Source organism: Pseudonaja textilis, chromosome 2, assembly GCF_049901715.1.
Source record: "Pseudonaja textilis isolate UNSWEBS1 chromosome 2, rPseTex1.2, whole genome shotgun sequence".
Lineage (NCBI taxonomy): Eukaryota > Metazoa > Chordata > Lepidosauria > Squamata > Elapidae > Pseudonaja > Pseudonaja textilis.
This window is the reverse complement of record NC_141991.1, coordinates 47,252,857-47,279,064: the sequence shown is the minus strand read 5'-3', so window position 1 is coordinate 47,279,064 and position 26,208 is coordinate 47,252,857. Positions and strand designations below refer to the sequence as shown.

General features: G+C 37.3%; 1 protein-coding gene across 5 annotated transcripts in view; it reads left to right on the top strand.

Moving 5' to 3' along the window:
• MGLL (monoglyceride lipase) overlaps nucleotides 1-13,626 on the top strand; it is a 164,551-nt gene extending 150,925 nt beyond the window's left edge. For all 5 annotated transcript variants that reach the window (XM_087923785.1, XM_026723323.2, XM_087923786.1 and 2 more), the window contains exons 7-8: nucleotides 4,641-4,856; nucleotides 8,592-13,626. In XM_087923785.1, coding sequence (XP_087779911.1) covers nucleotides 4,641-4,856; nucleotides 8,592-8,726 — 351 coding nt within the window. In that variant the 3' untranslated portion in view covers nucleotides 8,727-13,626. The remainder of the gene's footprint in view (nucleotides 1-4,640; nucleotides 4,857-8,591) is intronic.
• The last annotated feature ends 12,582 nt before the right edge of the window (nucleotides 13,627-26,208 follow it).

The window sequence follows — 26,208 nt, the reverse complement described above, 5'->3', positions numbered from 1 at the left end:
ATGAGCCTAATGATGTTCCCTTTATATAAAAATATGTATTTTTTCTATGCTATTATGAAAAATTAGATAAACTGGCATGCCAAAATGTCTGAGAAATTATATGTGCAAAGCTGAATGATGTAGTAAAACGGTTCTGGATGCATCTTTTAAGCAGATTAGTAAATGAACTGCTGTATTATGTATCTAGTAGACATTCACCTTGAGATACCTTCCTAATATAGGGCAGCTTTTCAGACACTTAAGAACCTAAAGTTTGACCTGGGTTGTAATGCCATGTTATTTTATCTGCTACTTTTAGCTTTCGTCTAAAAAGCAATATGTAAAAGATCTGCAGTTTGGCAGAAATAAGTCTCTAGCTTCATAATATCACCCACATTCAATATTGCAGAATACAAGTTCAGATTGTGCTGGGAACAGCCACTATTTACATGTTGAATATATTCACCAGGCAGACCAATTTCTAGTCTCTATAAATATCATTGGGATAGTCTCCAAGAATTTCCTGATTTGTTTGTGTTCATAGCAGTTTGGTTTTTAAAGCACAAACTGAAATGTAGAAAGATTTGAGACATTTTAGGTTTTTTCCCCCTTCTGGTTAGGTTAGTTAAATCAGATGCATAATTCCAAATCTCAATTCTTTTGTTATGTGCTGGAGAAGTGTTCACAAACCTGGTGTCCTCCAGAATTCTACTAATGAGATTCAAATGAGATCGAACTCCTTAGAATTGAGGTGTGAAACATCAGGATGACAGTAGATCCCCAAAATAGGCAATATAAAAGATAAGGCAGCATTGCTGTTCAGCACAATTATTTTCGGTCTTGCTTGCCTTTGGGAGAGATCTCCTCTGTTGTAGTTTCAATTGTACCCTGAAGATTGTGATCATATTTCTATTTGAATCAAGATGGTTAAATGGACTTGCATTGTGACTACAATACATGTGGGCATTCTGAATCAAGCTTTCTTCCCCACACTGATGGGCTTTTCTTAGCTGGAAAAATATATGAAAACCTCCATTAGTAAATTTGAAGATTGGGAACTGCCAAGATATAGTTCCTACACTGTGAATATAAGGTGGAATAATTTAGGACATTATAATTGGCTTTTTATAACACAGCAACCCATATTATTATGTCCAAGCTTTAACCCAGTCACAATGATGTAGAATAGGCACCATATGCATAACAATCACATAGGAATAGCTAAGATGGTACTCTAAGAAGAGTTTCATTTGTTTTCTTTTGTTCAGAGTATACAGACAATTGAATATTATTAATAATATATTTATATGTGTATTTCTACAATCAAAAATATAAAAATTCTATAATACCAAATAATGTCCAGTACAGTTGGAAATAAACTCTATGAAAACATAGACAAGTTATCATGACACCAAAGATTATCAAAATCATGGTAAAGACCTTGTCTCTGGATGGCTGACAAAATAAATAAATAAAATAAACAGAAAAAAAACAACAGTAAGAAAAATAAATAAAACACAAATTAAAGCTATTAAAAACAAATGTAAAATATGGGAGTGTATCATTCAACAATTTATATAATCATTTCACCTGTTCCATACCTTCATAGGTTTGCCATGCAGATACAGAGTCACTATAAAAAGCTAATGCTACATTAGCAGTTTTTAATTCAAGACAACTCATAATCTACATCAGTGAAGTCCAAACGACACAAGTGATTTGGATTTGCAGGGCAAATATGGTCTGATGTTACTGAGGAGTATCAGATTGAAAAAGCTTTATTAGCTCGAAAGTGATAATAGGACCTAAAATGGAATCTTAGAAATTTCCAAAACAAAATTTGAAAAGATAATATGAAAAGAAATTAATAAAATGTATGGAAGATATTTTAAAGACTGAATGGAACACAACTATTTCCATATACATGCTTTTTCACAATGGTCATACTAAGCTTGAAGCAGTAATTTGTAAATATATGCTGAAGGCAGAAACCTATACATTAGAAATCTTCAAACAACTATGATTGTGATAAATAATGGGATAAAGCTAGTCTTCATTTAGCAACTACCTCACTGAGCAAACTTTTACAAATATGGCGTTAACATTTTTTTCTGACCAGCGTGTGCATTTACAACCAAATTTCAGGCACTTGGTAACACGAGCCTTCAGTGAAACTAATTTGAGATAATGAAAGCTACACTTTCAGGTAGCAGCACAGCCTGATGTAAGGTTCTAATGAACTAATTAAGGACATAGAGCTGAGCTTGTTAACTTGCGGTTAGCATTTTTTTAAGGGAAAGGCTGCACTGCAGAGACATGCAGCTCAGGAAGAGATAGCTTGCTTAAGCAATCTCTTTGCCCTGTGAAGAGGGAAGGGCTGGGTGAGGTACAGGACTCTGTCCAAGAGAACTTTTATCTAAATGAGAAGGCAGAACCATGATCCTCCCAGCCTGTCTCTTGAAAGTCACACATTCATTTAGCAATCATTTGGTTTCTTGTTCAAAGGAGAGGGTGTAATGCATATGAGCTTAAAGGGAACATTGATGTGTTTCATAAATGGTAAAAATCATTAATGTTTCCAGGTCAAGAAGCAGAATTATTATTAGCATTACAGTTATTGTATCGAAATGGGAACAAAAACGAGGCGCCTGCCAGATTGTAACAAGGAGTCATATATCTGTTTGCTGTCACCTAGCGGTAGCCCAGATTTTTATAAGTGAGATATAGCAATTCTATAATTGGCAAAGTAATCAAAAACAAAGTATGATAATACCATAGCAGTGAAACCGCACCAATCATGTATGCTTTTCTGGAATTAAACTTGGTGTAATTACCCAAAATAGAATCCAGGTAACAAAGTTTAACTGCAGATTTTCATTATAGTACAGTTCTCATTATCTCATTCTTAAGTATAAATGTCGGTGGTAAATAATAGCAAATAATTACAGGTAATCTTTTGTTTAGCTACCACAATTGGGACCAGCAACTCAGCCATTAAGAGAAGTGGTCACTAAGTGAAACCATGCTTGTGCTTGTGAAACCATGCTTTAGCTTTGCTTTTCAGACCTGTGAAGTTCATAAATGTGAGGCTTAGTTGCAAAGTTACTTTTTGTTCACTATCTCTGTATGAGGTTGCAGATTGATTGCAGTCCCTGTACAGGGCACTTCACTGTACAGAGCCTATACAGTGAATAGATTTTAGGTTACACATAGGTGTAGTATTCAACACTTCTGATCAGAAACACTTAAGGACCTTCTGTACACAAAGCATGGATATAACTATTAAGTTATTCCGTTCTTCTCAATATCCTGCCTTTAAAGGTGGTTGGATGAAGAGAGAATCTGTGGTTTTGAGTTTTGTTTTGGTTTTTTAAGTTATAAAAACTTCAAGGAAAAATCTGGACTATGTTGATAGTATGCAAAACTGGCCAAATGATGCTTAGAGAAATTAATTAATGCAGATGGAATACTGGAAAAGAAGAAATGTAATAAAAAAGAAAGATTCTTGGCTTGTCCTTTCTTGCCTTTTTGCATCCCTCATTAAAATCATCATCATCTTTCACAGCCTTTCTCCAGAAGGTCTCCATTTGCAACACCTCAAATATGTTCATATTTATATTAAATCATAGTTTAAAAACCAAGTGTAATCTCTAGCTATTTTTCTTCTGTTCTTTCACTGCATTCCTTGCTTGGACAATCATGTAATGTCACATACTTGGATCACATCTGTTGAATCTCTTGTATTTCTAGGAGTTTTTAAAATATCAGTATAAAATAGAGTTAGAGGTCAAGAACAAACAAAAAAAGCCCACCTCCCAGCATTTGTGGCTTTGTACTGGGGTGGCGAAGGGAGTATGTCATACCAGTTTATATCATTTTACTCTGTGGGAAGGGAACATCTGCCAATTCAACCACCCACTCCTTTGTGGGGTTTTTTTTTTCTTTCAAGAGTGCTTAAAATTGCTGCTTTTTAGTAAGTGAAACAGCTTGGAGCTATGTTGCCTCTGTGTGAGATTGCTGTGGCACAGCACCAAACAACTGGGCAGTTTTTAGGGTAGAGTTAGTTGCTAAGTAGCCAGAAGAACCCAGCACTTTTGTTTAAATTGGGGGTGGGGTGGGGGAAGGCAAATGGATTTGAGTGAAAATGTCAGGGCTGCTATGAAAAATGTCAGGCTGCAAAAAAAGAATTTGCACTTTTTCTGGTAGCATAATTTTCTCCCTTGCCTCTTCCCTGACTGCCTGTGTGCAAAATAAAATCCTTCTAAACCAAATTTCTTCCCTTCCTCATCATTCCTGGAGTTAAAGTCTACAAGTCATAAAAGGGCCATCGTTCCTCACCGCTGCTCTAGAGAATCCGTTTCCCTTCTTCCACTTGACAGTGGACACTAGTCTTTTGGCCATTCACAGTAGTTTGTGTATTATGAATTGCTTTGACATAGTTTTTTTGTCAGACACTGCCATACATTTGAAATAAGATTGAAAATTAACTTTTAAATCTGAGTTCAAAGGGGAAGGGCAACCTAATCAAATGTTAAAGGGTATGTGACTATTAAAATGTATCCTCTTTAAAAACATCTCTTCTAAAATGGCATAGAAAATGCTTATCAGAAGTTGATTATTTGCTGGCTAAAATGTCTGAAATGTTATTTTACTCCCAACAGGTTGAAAATTACCGTTCAGACCCTCTGGTCTATCATGGTGGCATGAAAGTCTCCTTCGTCATTCAGCTACTGAATGCTATTGCCAAAATTGAACGCTCTCTCCCTAAACTGTTTCTCCCCATCTTGGCGCTCCATGGTTCACCGGACAAACTCTGTGACATCAGAGGATCTTACTTATTGATGGATACTGCCCCAAGTCAGGATAAAACATTCAAGGTTAACTTATTTAATTTTTGCAGGATCAAACAGTTACTGTTTCTAAAGTTGTGCTCTATTCAGTGATTCAGATGTATTGGTCTAAGTAGATATTTTACAAATCTATCTATCTATCTATCTATCTATCTATCTATCTATCTATCTATCTATCTATCTCTATCTATCTATCTATCTATCTATCTATCTATCTATCTATCTATCTATATCGGCATGCTTTAGTTTTTCAGGTACTGAGAAAGCCTGGATGAAATAAATGTTGGGATGATATTCAAGTAAAACTTTCAATTTCTTCCATTCACCACAATTCAAAGTCCATTTACTAAGATGATTAATCCCACTGCTTTTAGCAGAACTTAAACAAGAGATACATTCACTTAAAAATAGCAAGTACAATGACTGTTTATAAAACATTCACTTCTATGAAAATGCCTAGAGGAATACCCGAAAGAAGCAAGTTGCATTTCAGGAGACAGTTTTTGTTAGCACATAATTTTAAAATCAGAAATAGATATAAGGATCCCCCAAAACTGCACATGAGCATAGAATAACAGCATCAAAAAAGGATTATTTAAAATGCATGATCCATCCCCTTGGCAATTTCAAATTTGTGTATTGGTCATAGACAAATAACCATTTTTCTAACATGAGTTTCCTGCTTGAACAGGGAGTTGAACTAGAAGAATTTCAAGGTCCCTCCCAACTCCCTTGTTCTGTTAGATAATTTCTAGTCTCTATCAGAGCAACTGGACACTGAAAACACCACAGTGAATATATTTAGGAATTTCCCTTAGGATTTATCTTGTGTATAGAACTCTGAAACATGATTAGAAGTTCCTCATGCCATCCTTTACTATTTATAAGAAGTATTTATAGATTTGAATTTGTGGGACAATGTACATTTTAAAGACAATATTATGTATTTGATAGATATTTATGGATGAGATGACTGAATTCTAACATAATAGATTGGGACTGATAAACTCGCAGCCTGCAGGCCAGATACATCACGCACTGGCCATGCCCACATCCGGTTTAGCGAAGGGGGGGAGTCATGATACATCACATGACGACGCCATGACGATGCAAGTTTGACATCCGTGTAATAAATGAAATGTAAATTAGAAAAATGGTGCATTCTTTATTTAATGTTAGAAGAGATTAGCAAAAGATAGGTTCTCCTTGAAATTTGGAAATAAAGAAAGATTCATAAAAGAAGATAGGGTGATAACTGTAACCAAGTATATAAACAAATATTAAATGTACGAGGGCTATCCACAAAATAGATTACGTTTTGCGATAGAAAAAAAACAAAGTGTAGTATTATATACACTTTTAAGTGATTCTTAAATACTACTTTTCAACATATTCACCGAACAAATTGAGGCACTTATCATAGCGGTGAACAAGCTTTGTAATTCCATTGTCACAAAATTCAGCTGCCTTAGATTTGAGCCAGTCAGTCACACCCACCCGCAGTTCCACATCGTCAAAGCGCTGTGTTCCAAGCCAGGTCTTCATCCTCGGAAACAAGTGGTAGTCGCTTGGTGCAAGATCGGGGCTGTAGGGCGGATGAGGAAAAATCTTCCACTTGAAAGCATTCGGGACTTCTTGAGTGCGATTTGCTGTGTGTGGTCAGGCATTGTCATGCAAAAACAAAATTTTTGAGCTTAACCTCTACACTTGTTCTGAATTGCTTTTCTTAGCTTTTGCAACGTTTCACAATACCTCACAGAGTTTACTGTTGCACCATGTTCCAGAAAATTGATAAGAAGCACACTTTGCCTATCCCAAAAAACAGTCACCATAATCTTCCTTGCAGAGAATGTTTGCAAACATTTTCTTGGTTTTGGGGGGGAATTTGTGTGCCCCCACTCCATAGACTGCAATTTGGTCTCGCTGTTCACATGTTTGACCCAAGTCTCGTCTCCAGTTACGATTCGATCAAGAAATGAATCTCCATCTTTGTCGTAAGAGTACAGAAATGTCAATGATGCGGCCATACGCTGACTCTTGTGGTTTTCTGTCAGGATTTTTGGCACCCATCTTGCACAAAATTTGTGGTAGCCTAGCTTTTGTTAACAATTTCATGCAACATACTGCGTGAAATTTGTGAAAAACTAAACAAAAGTTCTGTTACTGTGAAATGGCAGTTTTCACGAATCTTGTCATAGACTTTCGCGACCAGTTCATCAGTCACAATGCTCGGACATCCACTCCGCTGTTTATCATGAATGTTAGTTCGCCCATTTTTAAACTTAATGCACCATTGGCGCATTCCACCTTCAGTGATGTCCCCGTACATTTCACACAGTTGCCGAAAAATTTCAATCGGTTTATGATTTTTTGCCAACAAAAACCTTATTGCTGATTGCACCTCACAACTCGCGGGATTTTCAATTGCAGCACACATTTCAAACGTTTGCTGTGAAATAACGGGCAACGATATGAACCTCCCACTAGCACGACTAGATGCAGACTGAGCGGCGGACACGCAGACCAAAGATGGCCACACTAGCTCCACCCCTTCTTACTACAGACAAAAACGTAATCTATTTTGTGGATAGCCCTCATATTTTGTAGATAAGGAACAGATTAGGTTATATTTCATATAGTCATTAGGCATAGAGGGTTATTGTGAGTATACTGAGTAAATGGGCATTCAGACAGGAAATTCCAAATCGAAAGAGAAAATAATGGAGGTATTCAGAAAAAAAATCCATATCTGTGGCTGGAGATAATAAAGGCACAAGACCAGGCGGGGTTTCTACCGGTTCTGTCCACCTCTGTAGAACCGGTAGCTCTGAAGAGCAGTTTTGGCTCACCGACCCATCCAAGTTCTTACCTGACCTTTATTTCCTGCTTTTTCAACTTCTGCTGCCGAGCGAGGCACAGCTGTATTTTAAAAAGCAGGGAAAAAGAGCTTTTTGAAAGGCTGCTTCACTGTAGGCAGCGTGCTGATGATGATTTACAGGCCGGCATGTGCAGCATGCAGGGAAGCACATCGTAAATCACCGAACCTTGTAAATCACCGAACCGGTAATTACCCCTATCAGATCCCACCCCTGCACAAGACTAAAACATAGATGGAAGGAATGGAAAAGAGTTGTAGATGCAACATTTTAAAAGTTGATTAACTTTTTCTTGGTGTCGTACATGAGAGGAGGAATATACAGAACAGATAAAACAGAGCATGAAATACTTAGTGGCATTTCAGTTAATAAAAATATTTCAATAACAATTTTTATTAATCAGATATTTGAGATGTTTACATATGTCTTCCAGCAAATGAGCAGGATTTCTGAGCTCTTACAAAAGTTTTATAAATGTATACATAAATATGTATGAAAGGAGCAATATTCAGTGAAATTCATGCATAGATTGCACCAATGTGTTTAATTAATGGACACTAAAATTATTGCAATGGAGAAAGATTAAAAAGAGTCTTGGTTAGTGCTGCTTAGCAGTGTTATACAACACATCTGAGCACAAGGGGAAAGTATGTGATTAAAATATTCTAAGCTATTAACCACCTTCCTAATAAGCAAAAATTTACAAATACAAAAGTCAAGATTGCTCCCTAAAGATAATACTTCAAAAATTGGGTTAATTAGATAGATATAGGACAAGATGTGGCCAGAATTGCAAATTAAAATGACACGAAAGTGTATATTGGAAGAATAGTCTATCAGAAGTTATTTGCAATGTGCCTTCAACTTCCTTTCTTGCATTCTGCAGGTATATGATGAAGCCTTCCATGCTCTCCATAAAGAGCTTCCCGATGTGACTACTTCTGTTTTTAAAGAAATAGAAACATGGATTGGTCAGAGAGCAACTGAGGAAGCCCACCAATCTAAGCAAAAGCCACTCTGAAACCCTGTGTCTGGTGATTGGGGTATACTGGGAAGGGAAGTTCTTTTTCTTTTAACAGCCTCTCTTTGAGGGGAAAGGTCTTATAGGGGCTCCTGAATTAACTTATTTTTTTACAAGAAATTGCTGTGTTACCCGGCGTGGGATGGGAGGAGAATGCCATGCTCCATTTAAAGCCCTTACTCTACAGAGGAAAGAGCTAGCAAGGACATTAGGATGGACTTCCCAGCTGGGAGTGCCATTGTATTAAAGGACTTTGTCCAGTCTTTCACCAAACCTAGTTTTTGGTTTTCCCAAGGAGTTCCTGAGGTGCTGAGGTAATTTTTTATATTGCAATAATTTTTGGAATGTTTCAAAGTTTGGCATCTTCCACAACATTCTATTTTTTACTCTTGCCAGATTTTAATTCTTCCCTCCTGTTCTTTGAAATTTTTCAAGCCTACTAATAGGACCAAGCATTTGACAGATAGAGGTAGGATTAGGAGGCTGAGGAATTCAGAACATCTCACAACATTCTAATATGTATTACGGTTAATCTGGCCAAAAGTTTTCTCCCCATACAAACCCCAAAATGCCTTGACAAAAGAGGCCATTATATAATAGAAACAGCACAGTTTTGCACTTTGAAAGGGTGTAGTTTGTACTCAGACAATTAACATTTATCCCCAGAGTTGATACTGTGGAGAAATGAGAGTATGTAAAATGTATCTAGAAGACTTATAAGCATTGAAGACATGATGCTGCTTCCAGAAGCCAAATCATTTTTTCAGTGCAAGATATGTAAATACTTGGGCTGTTTTTTTGTTACCTGTGTTGCAGATAACTTAAAGTATAAAACTGAAAGTTATATTTAAGAGAGAAATAATTAAAAAATAATATATAAAGTTTCTGTAAGTTTCTCAAAGATATCTTAAGGAGGAATGAAGGTGTACAATATGGAATAGATGCCATTTCTTTGCCTAATAGCTTTTATGCCTTTGTTATATACAGAAGGCCATTGCCACTTGAAGGCTGGGAAATAATTCCTTTGTTCTCACAATCCTGTTCCTACTCTGACTTAGAAGTTGGCCAGCCATTAGTGACTCTTGGAAGGCAAGGAAACCAAAGAGAGAAGGAAGAAAGAACTGCCTAACATAGCTGTGCTGCAAGAATCCAAACAGATAATTCTAACTCTTTACTGCCATCTAGAGGCTGTTTGAATTTTTGCAGCAAGTAGGTAGGCTGGAAAAAGGGCTATTTCAGTAGTGGCAGGCAAAATTCCAAATAGCGCTTAATCAGTAGAGAAGGTTATTGCTAAAAATTATTGAGGAAAGCCAATTATATAGGACACACAGTGGAAGACTAAGATGTGGATGAAGGAATTTAATTAGGGCTTCTAGATCTTGGCAACTTTTAAAAGGCTGCAGACAGTGAGTTAGTTTTCTAAATCTCCTTGCTTCCCTCCATTGGTCATTTAGAGTTTTGCAGCCTAGACATAAAGGTTCGGTGCACTTATGAATGGACAAGGTAGTTGTGTGCAATCTCAATTTCACCTGATGTTGAGGTTGTTTCGGTCGTAATTGTGACTAACTACTTAATAAAGAACAGTAACACTAGAAAAACACGGAGCTGCCCATTGTAATCAAATATTTGCTATTCAGCAACTAGCAATTTTCATGAGTTCTGGAAGAAATTCTATATTATTATCTCTTGTAAAATAGTCTTTTCTTATAATCCATTTTTTATTGTAACTCCCTACACATTTATTGCATGAGAGCATTCAGTACAATTTACAGGCTACTTTTAAATCTGAATTTCCTGTGTGGAAAGCCTGATGCTCTACAGAACTAGGCTATCATGAGATTTTTCCCAAGAAGCAGTAATCCTATTTGCAACCATCAGGCACGTATTCTCATGATTTTGTTGCCTGAATAGGCTTTCTGTGTAGGAAAGATGTAATATTTGAAGTATCCTTCAAATATTCCAATTGATGTGGCCGATGTAAATTGGAAAGGAAAATATGGCCTAATGAATGCTAGGATACAATGTTAGTAAAAACATGAGATTTCCATAGTTCTTAATTACCAAAATTAAGATGGATGAGATGAGAAGTTGGAGGAGAGAGAATAGTTTACTTTCCAATATAACTAAGCTTTAATACCTGGTTATTTGGATGTGATTGTTGCTCATCCTAGAAATCAAATAAGTGGCTGATTTATAAGTACAGATTCATTAATTATTTGAACATCAGAGCTCGGCAGGTAGTAGAGGCACTAGTATCACTACTAAGTAACCCAAAGTCAGTGGGGAATAATTTTGCTTTCTACTGGTGCTTCAATTTTTAAAAAGATCTTTCTGAGGCATTGCAAAAAAATACTACACACAGTTCTGAAAATAAGGTATCATTCTGGAAGCCAGCTCTCACGCTAAATACTATATTAATGGTGCAGTTTTGCAATTCTTAGAATGTTCAATCTGGCTGATTTTCCACTTTGGGAGTGGGAGAATCACACAGTATCATTGTTAGAGGTTTTTAACTGAGGACATGTAAAACAGTTGTACAGATTAAAACAGTTTGACATTCTACCTTGAAAAAATATTTTGTATTTTTCATGGGCAGCTCCAAATCTTTTGTTAAGGATAGTGGTTGGCATGCAAAAATGCAAATGGCTATTAGATGGCAGCAAAATAATAATAGCTTTTTGCTGTTATATAGTGATCATTCTGCATTTATGAATCCAGATTTATTTTAATAAGTTCTACTCCTTCCTCTAGTAAAAATGCAAGCATTAGATGCTTAATAGGACTTGCAGAGATCTGGGGTTGATGGGTAAAATTTGGAGCATGTGATGGTGTCATGCACTGAATCACATTTTGCCTTTCACATATGGATCTCTACACAGCTGTAATTCCAAATAAAGGAATCTGCAAGAGAAGCTCAGTAGAAGTAACAGTTGCCTGTTTTGTGCCTCTGTGTGCAAATCATTAAGGTGCCTAAATTAATGAATTAATTCTTGGTAGCATGAATTTTATGGATCATTCCATAGCACAAAAGAAAGATCCTGCCCACCATGTGTGGGAAGCTACTGTAACTTGAGAGGGAGGTCCTTTTCCCATTCCATGAGCAGGACTGAGGATGACCAAAAGTGTCTCTTCAGGGTTTGGGCGGGGAGGACATTAGGCCTTAAAAGGGGGGGAGATTAGCTATACTATGGATGTAGTAAGAGTTGTATTCAAGAATTCGAGGCAATCATGATAAAGATTATTCCAAAGATATACAATTTGGTTTAATTCTTAACCTGTTCAAGTGTATTGGGATTTCAGCTATAGTGAAATATATCTAGACCAGTACTGCTCGTTCTGGGCACCAAACATTTAAAAAAGGAAACACCCATACATAAGGCAAGGTACGACTTTACTAGTTCCTTCTTACAGTCAGAAGTTTGAAGATCAGTGCCTTTGAATAACTTTGTTGAGGGAGTATCTGTTGCAACTCCTGAGTTCTGAAGCAATATAGAAGTATTAGAAATTATATTCAGCTTTCAGCAGAGTTGTGGGGACTAGAGGGATAGGTGTGAAATAAGAGGCTGAATCATAAGGAAAGTGGGAGTTACCTTTCAGTTATTTTAGATGAGACATATTTGTTCGGACAGTCAGAATATTGTCCATTGTCCCAGAGTCCCTAATCCAGTAGGCTTCTTCAGCTTTAATCTCCCAAGAAGCTTGGGAAAGAGGAATTGATTTTTGCCAAGCAAGATCCAACCCCTACTGTATCTGAAATCTTACAGTTTTACTTTTTAAAAAAATACCTAAATAATTACAGTTTATTAAGACTGAATGTAAAAGTGGCATTTGTTTGAAAATTAAGTTGCAGTTCTTATGTAAAACTGCAGCTTTTGCAACTGAAGTTAAACTTACCAATTGTAAGCTAGTTTAAATAAGGAATTGGAGAGTTTGCTATGGAAAGGGAACAACAGACCTGTAACTTGGGGAATGGCTGGTAGGTTGCCTACCTAAGTGTTCTTTGCCACCCTTGAATGTCAACTGGGCATATACTCGATAAGTTTTCTCTTTCTCTTCCCCACTTCCCATCTATTCAAGACAGTTCTAAACAGAACCAGAGGTGGCTATGTTAAGACTTACATGGGACAAAAAGAAAAATATACTAATGTGCTTTAAAGCAGCTGAAGTAATCTGGTAACTGTTCTGATTTAGAGCTGCACAATTTATATTCTACCAAACGGTAGTATAACCCATAAAGTGCTTGACATATTTTATATTTCTACAGTCCTGTACATCTATAAGTCTCTCTGATGGACCTTCATCCATAGAGACAGATGAATTTAATTTGGATAAGTAGGGTATGAATTATATCGGCTAAATCTACTATAAAATCTACTTGCACTGAAAGCAAAAGTTTGTTAATAGAAGCAGAGATCTCTATGTTTGAATGCAGATAGATTGTGATGACAAAGTTAGAATTGTATCAGCTCCAAGTCACTGCTGATACACCAACAGTTTCCTCTTGAGAGCATAATTCCTCTGACAGCAATAGTTGTGTGTAACTAATGTATATCACTATTATATGCAACAAATGTGGCATGACAATTTACCTATTCATAATATGTCTGGAACCATGTTTTATAATGAGCCTGCTCTTTTTATATTAGTCACTCTATCACTTTGATGACATGACCTTATCAAGATACTTATTTTTCCAAGTAATTTCTGATTACTGTTTCTTGTTTTGTTTCTGTGCTCCAATTTACTCAGTACTATACACTCATACATATATATATATATATATATATATATACACACACATTTGAAATACTTGTACTTAAAGCAAGGATAATATGTATAACTTAGATACTTTTGAGGAAAATATATATGAACATTAATAATAAAAGATAAGTTTTCTGAATATGGCTTATTTGAGATTATTTCTATTCATTCAATTATACCAGGAAGTTCAGAAATAAAGCTTTTTACACAGAGAACAATAGCCATGTATTGCACCAATCTATTTTTGATGCATAAAACCCAAAGACTGCACCAGGCATGCCTAGAACAGAATCCCCAGGGATATATTTTTCTCTAATACCATGTTATGTACTTTGGCTTCCTAGCAAAACTGTTTTGAAAAGCAGGATGGAATAATAAGGAATTGACCTGGGCTGGAGAACTATAACTGTGTTTGAAAAGAAATAAACGTTAAACTTAATCTTCAACACAAAATGAAATTGTACATCCATTCCTCATTTTTTAAAAAATGTTGAATACATCTACAGTTCTTATTGACTCCATACTTTGCCCAGCATTCACACCATAATGTGCTCATTTATATAATTTATATATCGTCCACAGATCACTATAGATGCCATTTATTCCATTAACATGCATAATATAAAAAAAACACAGTGCAGCCAAGTTCATAAAATGACCAGAATTAAAGCCAAAAGATGAGTCCTTCATACATCCGATGCCCAGGCATAAAGCCAAATTTTTGGACCGGCAGCAGGTTGAGACTAATCTCGGAGGGAAGGATGTCCCAGAGGATAGAACCAGAGCAGAGAAGTATATCCTGAGCCCCACCTTGTGACACCCAGCAGGCAGCTCTCCTGCTGGACTGGTTCCTGCCCATGAAACTTCTTTATTCTTAAATACTTTTGGAATTGCTTGGGGAATTATATTATTATCCACCTACATTCCAAGCAATTTGGAAAGATGCATGTAATGAATTTCATTACTGAATAATAAAAAGACACCAGCTATTGCAAATCTGGGTTCCAAAAAGCTTAACAAAATGAGTCTCAATGAACCAAACTGAAATAGTCCAACTTTGGGCTCACTCTCTCCTACGTCATAACTATACAAATAAGAAAGGGAAACATGAAAAGGCAAGCAGCTGCTTCAGCCCTTCTTTCCCAAACTCCAGAAATGTGATTTGTCAGGTATAGGTTTTCTTTGCACTGGCTGTGTGACCTGAAAATAATGGCAACCTTTCAGATACCCATTTCATTATTTATATGATGAAGGCCAAGAGAACAGGAGGGAAATAACTTGATATGTATACACATTACCTCAGCAACTTTATAGAATAATTACCATTCTGTTAAAAAAAGGGGCGTTTTACTCAAAATTCAATGTTTTTTAAAGTTGATTGAAATATAAAGAATATATTGAACATCCTTTAAAGTGATTTTGCCTGTTGGTCCAGAGACGGAATAGGATAGATAGATGCATCTCCGGATTCAGTACAGGAAAAAAAAAATGTAACCGAAAGACACAGACATGCAGTCTTACAATCACTTTGGGAAATCTATGCATAAATATTGAAAAATTCAACTCTGATCTATTTCCACTAGAAACACAAATGCAATTCACAATAATCAACAAATGCTATCAGGAAGCATCTTTTGCCCTCTGTTTTTCCTGCTTGCTCATTGTTTTTCTTCCCCAACTGAAATAGTTTTTCTATCCAGAAATATAAGGTGTGTCGAGACTGAAGCATGGAAGCCAGTACTGTATTTTAAGCAGTTTTAATCAAATGTAGTTTAACTCTGTTAAAATAGTTTGTTTTATCCTTTTTTAATTTTTTTCTTACTTTTCTTTTTTATTTTTTTCCAAGTTTTAATTTTTTGCAACAAATATACAAACAAAACATAAAAACATAAAACCCTCTTTCAATTATATACATACAGTATGTCGGTTACAATCTTTTGTGCTATCCTTTTTTTTACCATTACTCACAAGCTATATAAATTCTCACCTTATCAATCTAGCATGTGCTTATGTAATATCAATTATTAAACATTCATTTGACTAAACTATTTTTCCATCATTTTATATGAGATATTCTTATTTTCATTATGATTTAATCTTATACATTCATCCAATGGTTATATATTTTATTTTGTATTCTATATCAATCTATTAACTTTTATTGTAAGGCTTACTAATCTATTTCTTTACCATGTCTTTTTATCTAACCATTGATAAAATAAATCCCATATCATATAAAATTGTTTATCCTCTTGTTCTCTAATTTCAAATATCAACTTACTCATTTCGGCACAGTCCATGATTTTCTTAATGATTTCCTCCTGCATAGGTATTTTTAGTTTGTTTTATCCTTTGAGGTGACTGCATGCCACAGATTTCATCTGGCATTTCTTGAACAGCAAAAAATATTTTGATAAACAACTATAAAGCCTGGCCTATCAACATTATAAGCAGAATGTATCCAACTCCTTCAGCCATTCTTGACTTCCCCTTATTTTTTTTGGCTGATCTTATCAACAGTTTTAATTTTTCATATACTATTTAAGAGATCATGATGCAGGCATTTTTCTCTAAGCTATGTATCAATTACCCCTGAAGAAAAATTATTATACAAAATAAAGTATTTCAAGTATTTCATGGCTAACAGTTCATGGCAGTTTTTAGACAAATTCTGAACATTTCTGTTTGGAATGAGTCTATATACAGTCTGCAGCTCTAAGAAATTTGGCTTTCATTTACTTCACATCTTTTGTTTCCCTGAACATTCAGGGTGGCTTTCAGAGAGTCTTCTTTCTGTCAGTTCTGAGAATCAAGATGAGCTAAGAGTGATGCACCCAAAGGCACCTACTGAGTTTGAGGTCAGCTGGTCCAACACTTCTATCACTACAGTACATCTTGGTGTAGTTTGCAGGACTGCCCAACTCTCTATAATTCCATGCTGTCCTATTGATATGCCAAAATGAACAATAAAAATGCAGCACTGGAATTATTTTAATGAGGGAAAATAGTCCCCATTTTCTTCATACTAATCTTCCTGGGATTTAGGCTGCAGGTAATAGCATACATATACCTACTGATGTGTAAGCAACCCGATGTCCTGCAGGCTCCAAAATCCTGCAGTTTTCAGTCAACAGACAACTCTCCCTCCCCATCCAACAATTTCAGACTTTGAATGTCAACAGTGCCTGACACAGGATGACTGGTTCTGTCCTGCAGCAGCCAAGATGCCTCAAAGTCACATGAATAGGGAGATGAGTGGTGCATAAATTTAATAAAGAAAGGGAGCTGGGAAGCTGTCCTTTTCATCCCCACTTCTCTTGTACAGTACACCTAAAAGCTCAAAACCAGCATTGGTGGCACCTTTAATTGTGAAGGGGGCAATGGAAAGTACACAGGAGAAAAACCAGAGGTTCTGTTTGTTTGCAGCTTCCCAGGCTCTTGGGAGTCATTTGCATGGTAGAGAGAGTTAAATGAATAAACTTAACCCCAACCAAACTCAGGTTTTCTGAGGACTAAATCCAGCCTCTGCTTGACTAATGAAGAAAATCAGCAGATTCTCCAGCCTCTGGGCCCAATTCAGTACATGGTACCAATGGGACTTGTATCTTCATTTAGCTGGATCAGGCCTACGCTTGATTTAGTCCAACACTTTGTCCTCAGTCAGGAGCCAGATGGTCCTGGCAAGTTCCTAACATACAGAGCAGGCTGATAATGGGCTTTTCTCTATATTCACTGCCATCCTACCCTACCCCAGCAGCTGCTGCATCTAAAAAGAAAAACATCCAGGTTTTAGCCATCAAGATTAATGGACATTGATTGACCTTCCCTTATGTTTTTAAAACTACTTTAAGTAGCTAGTGTCGTCATATTTTGTGCTGATGAATTCCATTAATTATGCATTATGGGAATATGTAATCTCCTTTCATTTTTTACAGATTTGCTATGGATCAATTTAATTAGGTGACCTGAGCTAGGAGGATGGCAAAGCTGACATGTTGTTCAAGGCAAAAAATGGATAGTTACATTGGTTCACATTTTTTTTCTCCAGACAAACCATATCTACTCTTATTATATTCATATTTCCCTAAATCTTTAATCTTATCTGGAACTTGGCAATCAGACACATTTGTAGATTTCTGTATTATAGGCAGTGGGAAGAGATTGTTGGCTTCCAAAAATATTCTGAGGGAAGCCCTCTCTAAATCTTAGAAAATAGCCATAGGGCCTCTAACCTAACATAAATGGTTTCTCTTTGAGGAAAATGGGTGGTTCAGAAATGTGAAAAATGAATAAATAAACATGTGCCTCCTTCTCTAATGTTTCAGAGTACTTTTTCCTATGCCAAGCCCTGCTGACAAAGTGGTCACTGAGAACTAACAGCATGCAAGCATGTTTATAAAAATGCAGAGATATTCCTTCACAGAACCTAAAAGGAACTAAGTAGATCGCTACAAACCCCATTAGCATATTTTAAGTGTCCTAAGGAAGGAAAATAATGGACTACAAAGCTGAGTGCATTGAACTCCTGCCAAGTATAAAAGGAATTAATAGCCATAACTAAGCATTTAGTACTTGCCAAGAGATCATTCCTAGTCAGCAGCAGAAAAATGCTTTTCAGTATTTCCATTGCTTACAAAGCTTTTTAACCCTGAACTAATCCTGATTCTTGTTCAAGCGCTAGTCCATAACAGTTGATAGTAGAACAGGTCCAACTTTATATTGGTCTTTGTGATACCCAAAGCAGTAGCTGCTAGATTAAGATTGATTTCCATAACGTGCCTACACCCTAAAAAATTTGGGAAGGTTTTGCTATGGCTGGGCCTCTGCTACTTGATTCTCTTCAGAATCAGTTTTTATCATCACAAAATAGATGTGTTAATTGGCTAACCTTGACCCATCACAGGCCAGCTATCTCAATGAGTTTTAGCAGTTTACAATGGAATATTTAATCTGAAAAAATCTGGCTACAGAGCACTTCTAACAGGCTGCAGGACAGAATGAGCTACAATTGTTTTGGTATCTGCCTCGGGTTGATGGCCTCTCAGAGATTCCCTAAAACAACGGCAGCAGCCAACAGCATTTTTAAGAGTGGTGGGTCAGAATTTTGCCTGAATATGACACAGTTGAAAAGAGATATTAACATTTGTGGTCTGTTTGTGAACACACACACTTCCTCCAATAACTCTACTTCTAAGAGTTCCTGTGTGCAATGAACAAGGGATGCTCCATTCTGCTTCCCTATCTTACTGCTGTTTTGACAATGTGGATTTAAAGAAGTCTGTGTTTTCATCTCTCTCTCTCTCTCTCTCTCTCTCTCTCTCTCTCTCTCTCTCTCTCTCTCTCTCACACACACACACACACACACACACACACATAAACTGTTCACCTGTAATATTGCTGTCCCGATTGACACCATCTGCCAGTGACAAAAAGAATTCTCACTGCTCCTTATTTGCCCTGAATGGCTCCAATACTGCCAATCACTATGATGCCCAGCATAAATTCCTGAGGAACAGCAGCTTGACTAATATGAGAAAGATAAATCCCATCTTGCCTAATGTTGGTTTCATAGTATATAGTGTGAGACCCCAGGGGATAGAACATGATCAGTTTTGGCATGTTTATCTGCAGCTTAGACAAACTCAGTCTAATGATTCTGGCTTGGAGGGGAGGTAAAAGAAGGCCCGGCATTCTAGCGCCTTTCCTTCCACAGATGCCATCTAATTATAGAAATAACAGAATTTCTGCCATCTCTAATGACTAAAACAAAAAGCAAAGACCTTACATCATGGCTGGCTTAAGAATTCTGGAAGACAAAGGCCACACGTCTTAAAATTGCCAACTTTGGGAAACACTGCTTCAGATCTCTTAGGCCATAGGCCAACTTTATGACCTGTGGATTTCAACTCCCACAATTCTTGAGTCAATATGGCTGCCATAGATAGCACCGCTAAAAACAATGATTGCTCAGTAAATACCATTGCCATTTTTGGAAAGAGTAGTGACACTGGATAACAGGAAATCTGCCCTTTCACCTCTTTCTGGTATTGCACCCTCCACCTTGCTGCATTCCTGCCCATTAATGCTGTTTTTCCCTGAACTTCTCCATTAATTATCATGATAGCCATCCTATTTGACAAAAGCTCATTCTCACCCTTGTGTACACCAGCCTTTAATAGTGCTTCCATAATCTGGACTGAAGATCCAGTCAACCACAGTTGTCAACTATCTGGCTTTAGCTGTTGTCTAGAATTTTGCATCTAGTTATGGTAGTCTTGTCCAGACATCTCTTTGGATAACTCCGTGTTATCAAATAGTACAGAAGAAGGACACAGTCACAATGATCTATTCCTGTTATTCTGTTCAGAATGCAGAGTGGGGCTATCATTTTTGGTACACGTGCAAATGAGCGTTAAATATATTGGCACCATCCCACCCACCCCCTGTGCATTTCTAGTTGGTTTAATTCAGTGGGTGAAGGTGCAAACACACACATTTCCCTTCCTTTATGTGACAGCCTGTAATAAGGAGAGTCAGGAGCTCTCTTATTAGGAAAATGTATTTCATATCCAGATTTCAAGTGCCACATTCCTTGTGAGCAAATATGGGTGTGTATGTGTGTTTAAAAACGTTTTTCTCCAGGGTAAAAAAAATCCAACTTGATTTTCTAGAATGAATCAGTAACAGAAAGAGCATCTATGCCAGGGGTATCAAACTTGTGGCATCACAGTGGCATCATGTGACATATCAGGACTTCCCCCCCCTTTGCTAAACCAGACGTGGACGTGGCCAGCACGTGACTCATCCAGCCAATGGGCCATGAGTTTGACAGGCCTGCCCCATGTAGTCAAGGGTTGCATTGGTAGCCAGATTACATATACCAACTGAGTCTGCCAATGCAGCTTGGGATCGCTCCATGATCTCCCAAACAAGAGGCAAGGACTTGAGGTATCTGGGGCCTGAGACCATCAGCCCTGCTTACAGCAGCCAGGCATCACCATCTTCTTGATACTGCAAGAAGGTACGATGAGGGATGGCTGATGCTACTTTTCTAGCCTGGTTGAGCCTGGTTGGTTTTTTGGGCAGAGGTTTCCTTACCAAATGTTATTCCAATGCTGATGTTACCTAGTTTGGTTAATAAAACATCTGTAAGGAAACAACCAAGCTCAGAGAGCACCAAAGACCCCTCATTTCAACCCTGAGTTATAAATATTCTCCCTTATTGATTTCCCAAGTCTGTGGTATAGCAATCATTCCTGCTTGGCAACGTCTCCTTATAAGTTCCTTCCACATGGCCTCATGAGAACATCCATCTGCCTTGTAAAATCTCACAGTAGTTGTGTTTCAAAATAGTTGGAATTGGTGGCCAAGGAAATACTTTCCACAAGTACACTTCCCAACCCTGAATAACCATTTAAGCCAAAACTGTTGAATAAATAGCACTAAGCATGAATCTCTAACCGGTGATCTCTTTCTATTCAACATGCAAGCAAATTATTAACATATAGCTTCAAGAGGAGGAAAAAAAGTAAGTAAGGCAGGATGTTTCTAGCAAGCAAGTGAACTTTTGAATTTTCTGGTTATACTTTAAACAAACTGAAAGAACAGGGAAAGTTATGTTACTTCATGCTGAAGCCATAGAATTTACCTTTAATCTTGGCTTGAAGATAAAATCCAGAAGAAATAGATAGCAATCACAAACATTCAGACTTGAGTCCTGATAAGCAGCTTGCAAGTTAAGATCTTAGTACTTTTAAAATAATAATGGCCCCACTCCTTTTGAAAATAAAATCAAAGTGTTGCCATTGTATGGATTTTAGAATACTTTTATCTCGTTTCTGTTATATATATTTAGCACAAAGCAGCATCTATTGAGACCCCTTTTGATTATAGGTTTTTGTTTCACCAGGTTCAAGCAGCTGAGCTACAGAATAACTATAAAATTTGCACTCAGATCAGGACAAAAGAGATGAAAATCCGCATGACTGTAAAATCTCTCCTTACTTGCTAAATTGGTCATATATCCAGAGCATAGGAGAGAATGCCGGTGAAAGATGCTTTCATCTTCCCAGAATCATTGGGATCTGATGGCACATAATAGCTTTGTCAGGATTCCAGCAATCGCTCTAATTAAATCATGATTCTCAAGCCAAACTTTTAAAAACTTCAAAGGATTTATTAGAGGCGACATACTGTTTTATGAGTTAACAAGCTTATTATTGCTATTGCTAATATTATTCTTATTGCTATTGTTATTATTTCTTGCCTCTTATTCCTTCTTCTTTTTTTTTTTTTGGCCTACTGCTAGTATTAATGTTGTGTCCAAGCAATGTTTACCTGCAGTGGACATAATTTATTAGTTGGTATTCATGCTGTGGTTACATGTTGGTAAATGCATGTCAACCATTTATTGATAACCCTAAACCTAACCTTCAACCAGTGTGCGTGTGTGTTGAATGGGTATTTATGTTAGACAGCCAAAATAAGTGAATGTGCAAAACCAATTGACAAGGCTAAAAAGAAACAACACCCTATTTCTCTAAATAATCTTCATAAATACACGGAATCCGGGGCTGTAGCCCTTTGAAATAACCAATACTCCTTTATTCTGACACAGATCTATTTTGATAGTACACAATTCCCGCCCCCCACCCCCCATTCATCATGTGATAAAATTTATTAGAACCAACAAACTGTATGAACCTGAGTTTGGTAACACTGATAAAGAGCTCAACAAAACTCAAAATCCTGCTTGTTCTTTGGTGTCATTTTGGTTATTACTAATAAAGTTACCTCCCAGCTACAGTGTTGGGATTTCTTTTTCTCATGGACTAAATTGTTTTTAAGACAAATATACTGCATATCTCTTTAAGACCCCGATCATTTTTGCCCTTTAAAGGATCTGAAGTACTGACATTTCTAAACAATCATCTGGCTTTGGAAAGGGCACCTCTTTCTGCATCTGATGAAATAGTCTATATTCCATTAAAGCCTATGCCTGTGATGGCGAACCTATGGCACACATGCCACAAGTGGCATGCAGAGCCACTTGTGCTGGCATGCGAGCTGCTGACAAACTTACCTCAGTGCGCATGCACATGCCTCACAGCTAATTTTTTTTTCCGGTTGGTTTGAGGCCTTTTTCAGCCTTCCAGAGGCTTGGAAAAAGCCTCTGCAAGGCTTTTCAGGACGAATTATAGTCCCGTTTTGTCACTTCCCAAAAAAGGCCTCAAACCAGCCAAAAAATCACCTGTGAGGTACAGGTAAGGGGGTGGCGGGGGGGATTGTGCATGCATGCACAGGAGGTGTGGGGAGGGGGGGCGCATTGCATTCTTGGTGCTGGCACATGACTTTTGGCACAGGAGCCCAAAAAGGTTAGCTACCACTGGTCTATGCCATTAAAACTTGTCTACTCTGTAGACAAGAGTACTATACTTTTTTTGTAATTACAGGCAATCCTCAACTTACGACCACAATTGAGACCAAACTTTATGTTGTTAAGTAAAACATTTGTTAATTGAGTTCTGCCCCATTTTACAACCTTTCTTGTCATGGTTGTTAAGTGAATCACTGCAGTTGATAAGTTGATAACCAGTTGTTAAGTGAGTCTGGTTCCCCATTGACTTTGCTTGTCAGTAGATCGCAAAAGAAGATCATGCGATAGCCCCCCCGGATGACTGCTACCATCATAAACATGAATCAGTTGCCAAGCACCTGACTTTTGATCCTATGATCGTGGGGATGCTGCAAAGGTCATAACTGTGAAAAACGGTCATAAGTCACATTTTTCAGTGCTGTTGTAACTTTGAATGGTCACTAAACAAACTGTTGTAAGTCAAGGACTAGCTGTATTACCAAAATAAATTAGATATCTTCGACTGAAAATTATTATTCTGAAGTCAAAATGCTAGTGGCAAAAACAGAAATTCAAAATCCACTTTCCAGATCAATCTACTATATTTTAAAATCCTAAGAATATTTATCTGTTGATAAAAATAATTTAGTTGTTCTATCCCATTAGAGTTGTTCTATCACTTCATTTTCTCTAACGCTTTTTTACTAAATAAAAAGTCCTTTCTGCAAATGTTTCATTGCATTAATAAGTAGCTAGCAGTTGCTGAGGCTCAAAAACACTTCTAGATGTCACTCTTGCCACTTTTTTGCATTAACAATTCTATATTTAGCTCAGCTGTAGAAGAAAATCCTCTTTGCACCTTCTATCCATTCAGTTTCGTTGTTAACTAATTGGATTTAAAGTGTCTGGGATCCACATCAAAACCAAGACATTCAAACTAAGATAAAAGGTATGAAAAAGTCTTCTAAGAATGAAGAATATCCCCTTCACACACGAACACACTAATGACTGGAACCTATTACATTTTAGGAACAGACGACCAGTTTTGCTCTTGTCAACAACCCCACAAGCACCACAACTCTTTCATGGTCTGGAAGACTTACAAATGCTGCTATTGCTTACACAAAGTCAGTCTACTCTCTCTAGCTGTCAGTCAAAGACTATAACATTAGTAACCACTAATGAGTCAATAATATATGTCAGTGGTGTTAAGGTTGCCTGTAAAAGATGTGTTTCAGACAGCATGCACTTCCTCTTGCCAGCCTTCCAGAGAAAATGCATAAAATGATTTTTGGAAATGAAAGGCAAGGCTTCACTGATTCGGACTCATGTGCTGTTGCTATTATGATGATTGGAGCATTTTGCATGAATGTCACGCTGCACCGGAGACAATGAGAATGCAGAGCCAGCATTACATAATTAAGGTGCAAACTACTTTCATCATCCATCCATGCACCTGTCAGCAGCAAACCCTTGGCAACTGATTATTTCCATAACCACAAATGTGCTCTATAACAAAGGCTAACAATGCCATTAAACCAAGGAAGATAGCGGGTCACAAGAAGAACAATCTGAACATTATTAAGGGCTACAAAAGCATCATTTGTTACAACCCTTGTACTAAAGGTCATGGAGGAAAAGTGGGGAGAATGCAGTGGAGATAAGTCTCAGGCAAGAAGATGGTTAGGAAGGGTAAACTTATCATTGCTGGTGAAGGGATTGCAAACAATGAGTTTAAAGGTGCAGCACCACATAACAAATTGAGACGTATGGATTGTTCTGCGTTGGTTTTTAGTTTTGAAAGTCATTGTATTTTGGAAACAATAGTTTTTGGTTTGGCACGCTGTGTGAATTCAGGCAATTGTAGTACATTCAGCACCCCAATTAAACAAACATGGTTAAGTATGATATGTGACTCAGGATAGAGTCTAATTTCCCAACTCATCTAAACCATTTCATTTGCAGCTATGGAAACACAGCTTTTCAAGCCAGTTTCTCGGGAGATGATAGATTGGGAAATTAGATTCTGTAATTACATTTGCAATGTATCTTGAAATAGTTAATAGCACTCTCAAATGCTAAGTGAGATTAGCCTTGTCCGCTCTAATGCTCTTCAGTTGTGTAGAGTCAACACTTAATTGTTCCCAACCAGCGTGGCCAAAAAATGCATGCTGTAAGATATGAAGTGCTAAATAACTGGAGGGTGTAAGGAAAAAGCCTTAAATATCACTGATCTCTAAATAAGAAATTGCACACTCAATAAGTTTTGTAGCCCAGCAGATCAAGTGACCATGGTCTTAGTGTGCAATGTTCTGTGTATAAGACCATACAAAATTCATTGGAAGGGGTGATTTGCCAAGGATAAGCACATTTTTCAGAAGCATTGGCACAGCTTTTCCAAATGGCCTGTCCACGTACAGACAATGTATCAACTGGGACTGCTTGCCATATGCATGCACGTTCATGAAGAGTCATCTAGTTAGCTGCCTCTATGTCTCTTTTCTTTCTTGGTAGTCATCATTCCTTGACTTTGCCTGTTGTCAAGTTCTGTTAAATAGTGGGGACCTTTAATTTATGGTTTCAGTTATGGCCATTTTTTCTGCTACCTTAGGTTCAGATTTATGGACCTAAAGGAGACATGACAATTAAGTTATATGAGCCGTGTGGTGATTGGCTGTGCTTTATAATGAAGGCTCCTATCCTAAGCATACCCTTTGGCTATCAATTTGGATCTGCCATTCCTTCCCAACTCCACTACTCTAGTAAGCTTGAATTTTCTCCAATACCCACTAGATCAAGGCTGTCAAACTCGTGGCCTTTGGGCCGGATGCATCATGCACTGGCCACACCCAGTTTAGCAAAGGGAAACAAATTGTGATGTCACATGACAATGCCATGACAATGCGAGTTTGACACCCCTGCACTCGATAGTGGAGGATGGGTAAGGACCATACGAGAATCAGAAGCCCATTTCTTGCTATATTGCCTCTAACAGCAAAGAGCCCTTTTGAATCAGAGAAAGATGAATTTGGGAGAAGAAAAATGGGCTTCGTTCTCTGTGACAATTTTTTCCTTAATCTTCAACATTAATAATACAGTTGTGAAAATACAAAGAATACTGACTTGAGGAAGGAGTGGATTTAGGTTCTGCAAATCCTATAAACATCAGTGCTAATAGGAGTTGTCTCACGCTAGAAGCACCTGGCCATTCCTTATTTCCACATGTTATGTCTCCATTTAGATCCTGGCTTGCTTTCTCCTCTGCTCTAGAAGAGTTACAGATTGCATTCTTTTGGGAGACAGAAGTTTCTCTTCATAATATAAGCTTCTATTCAAAACTTCTGTTATATGTAAGTTATAAAGTAT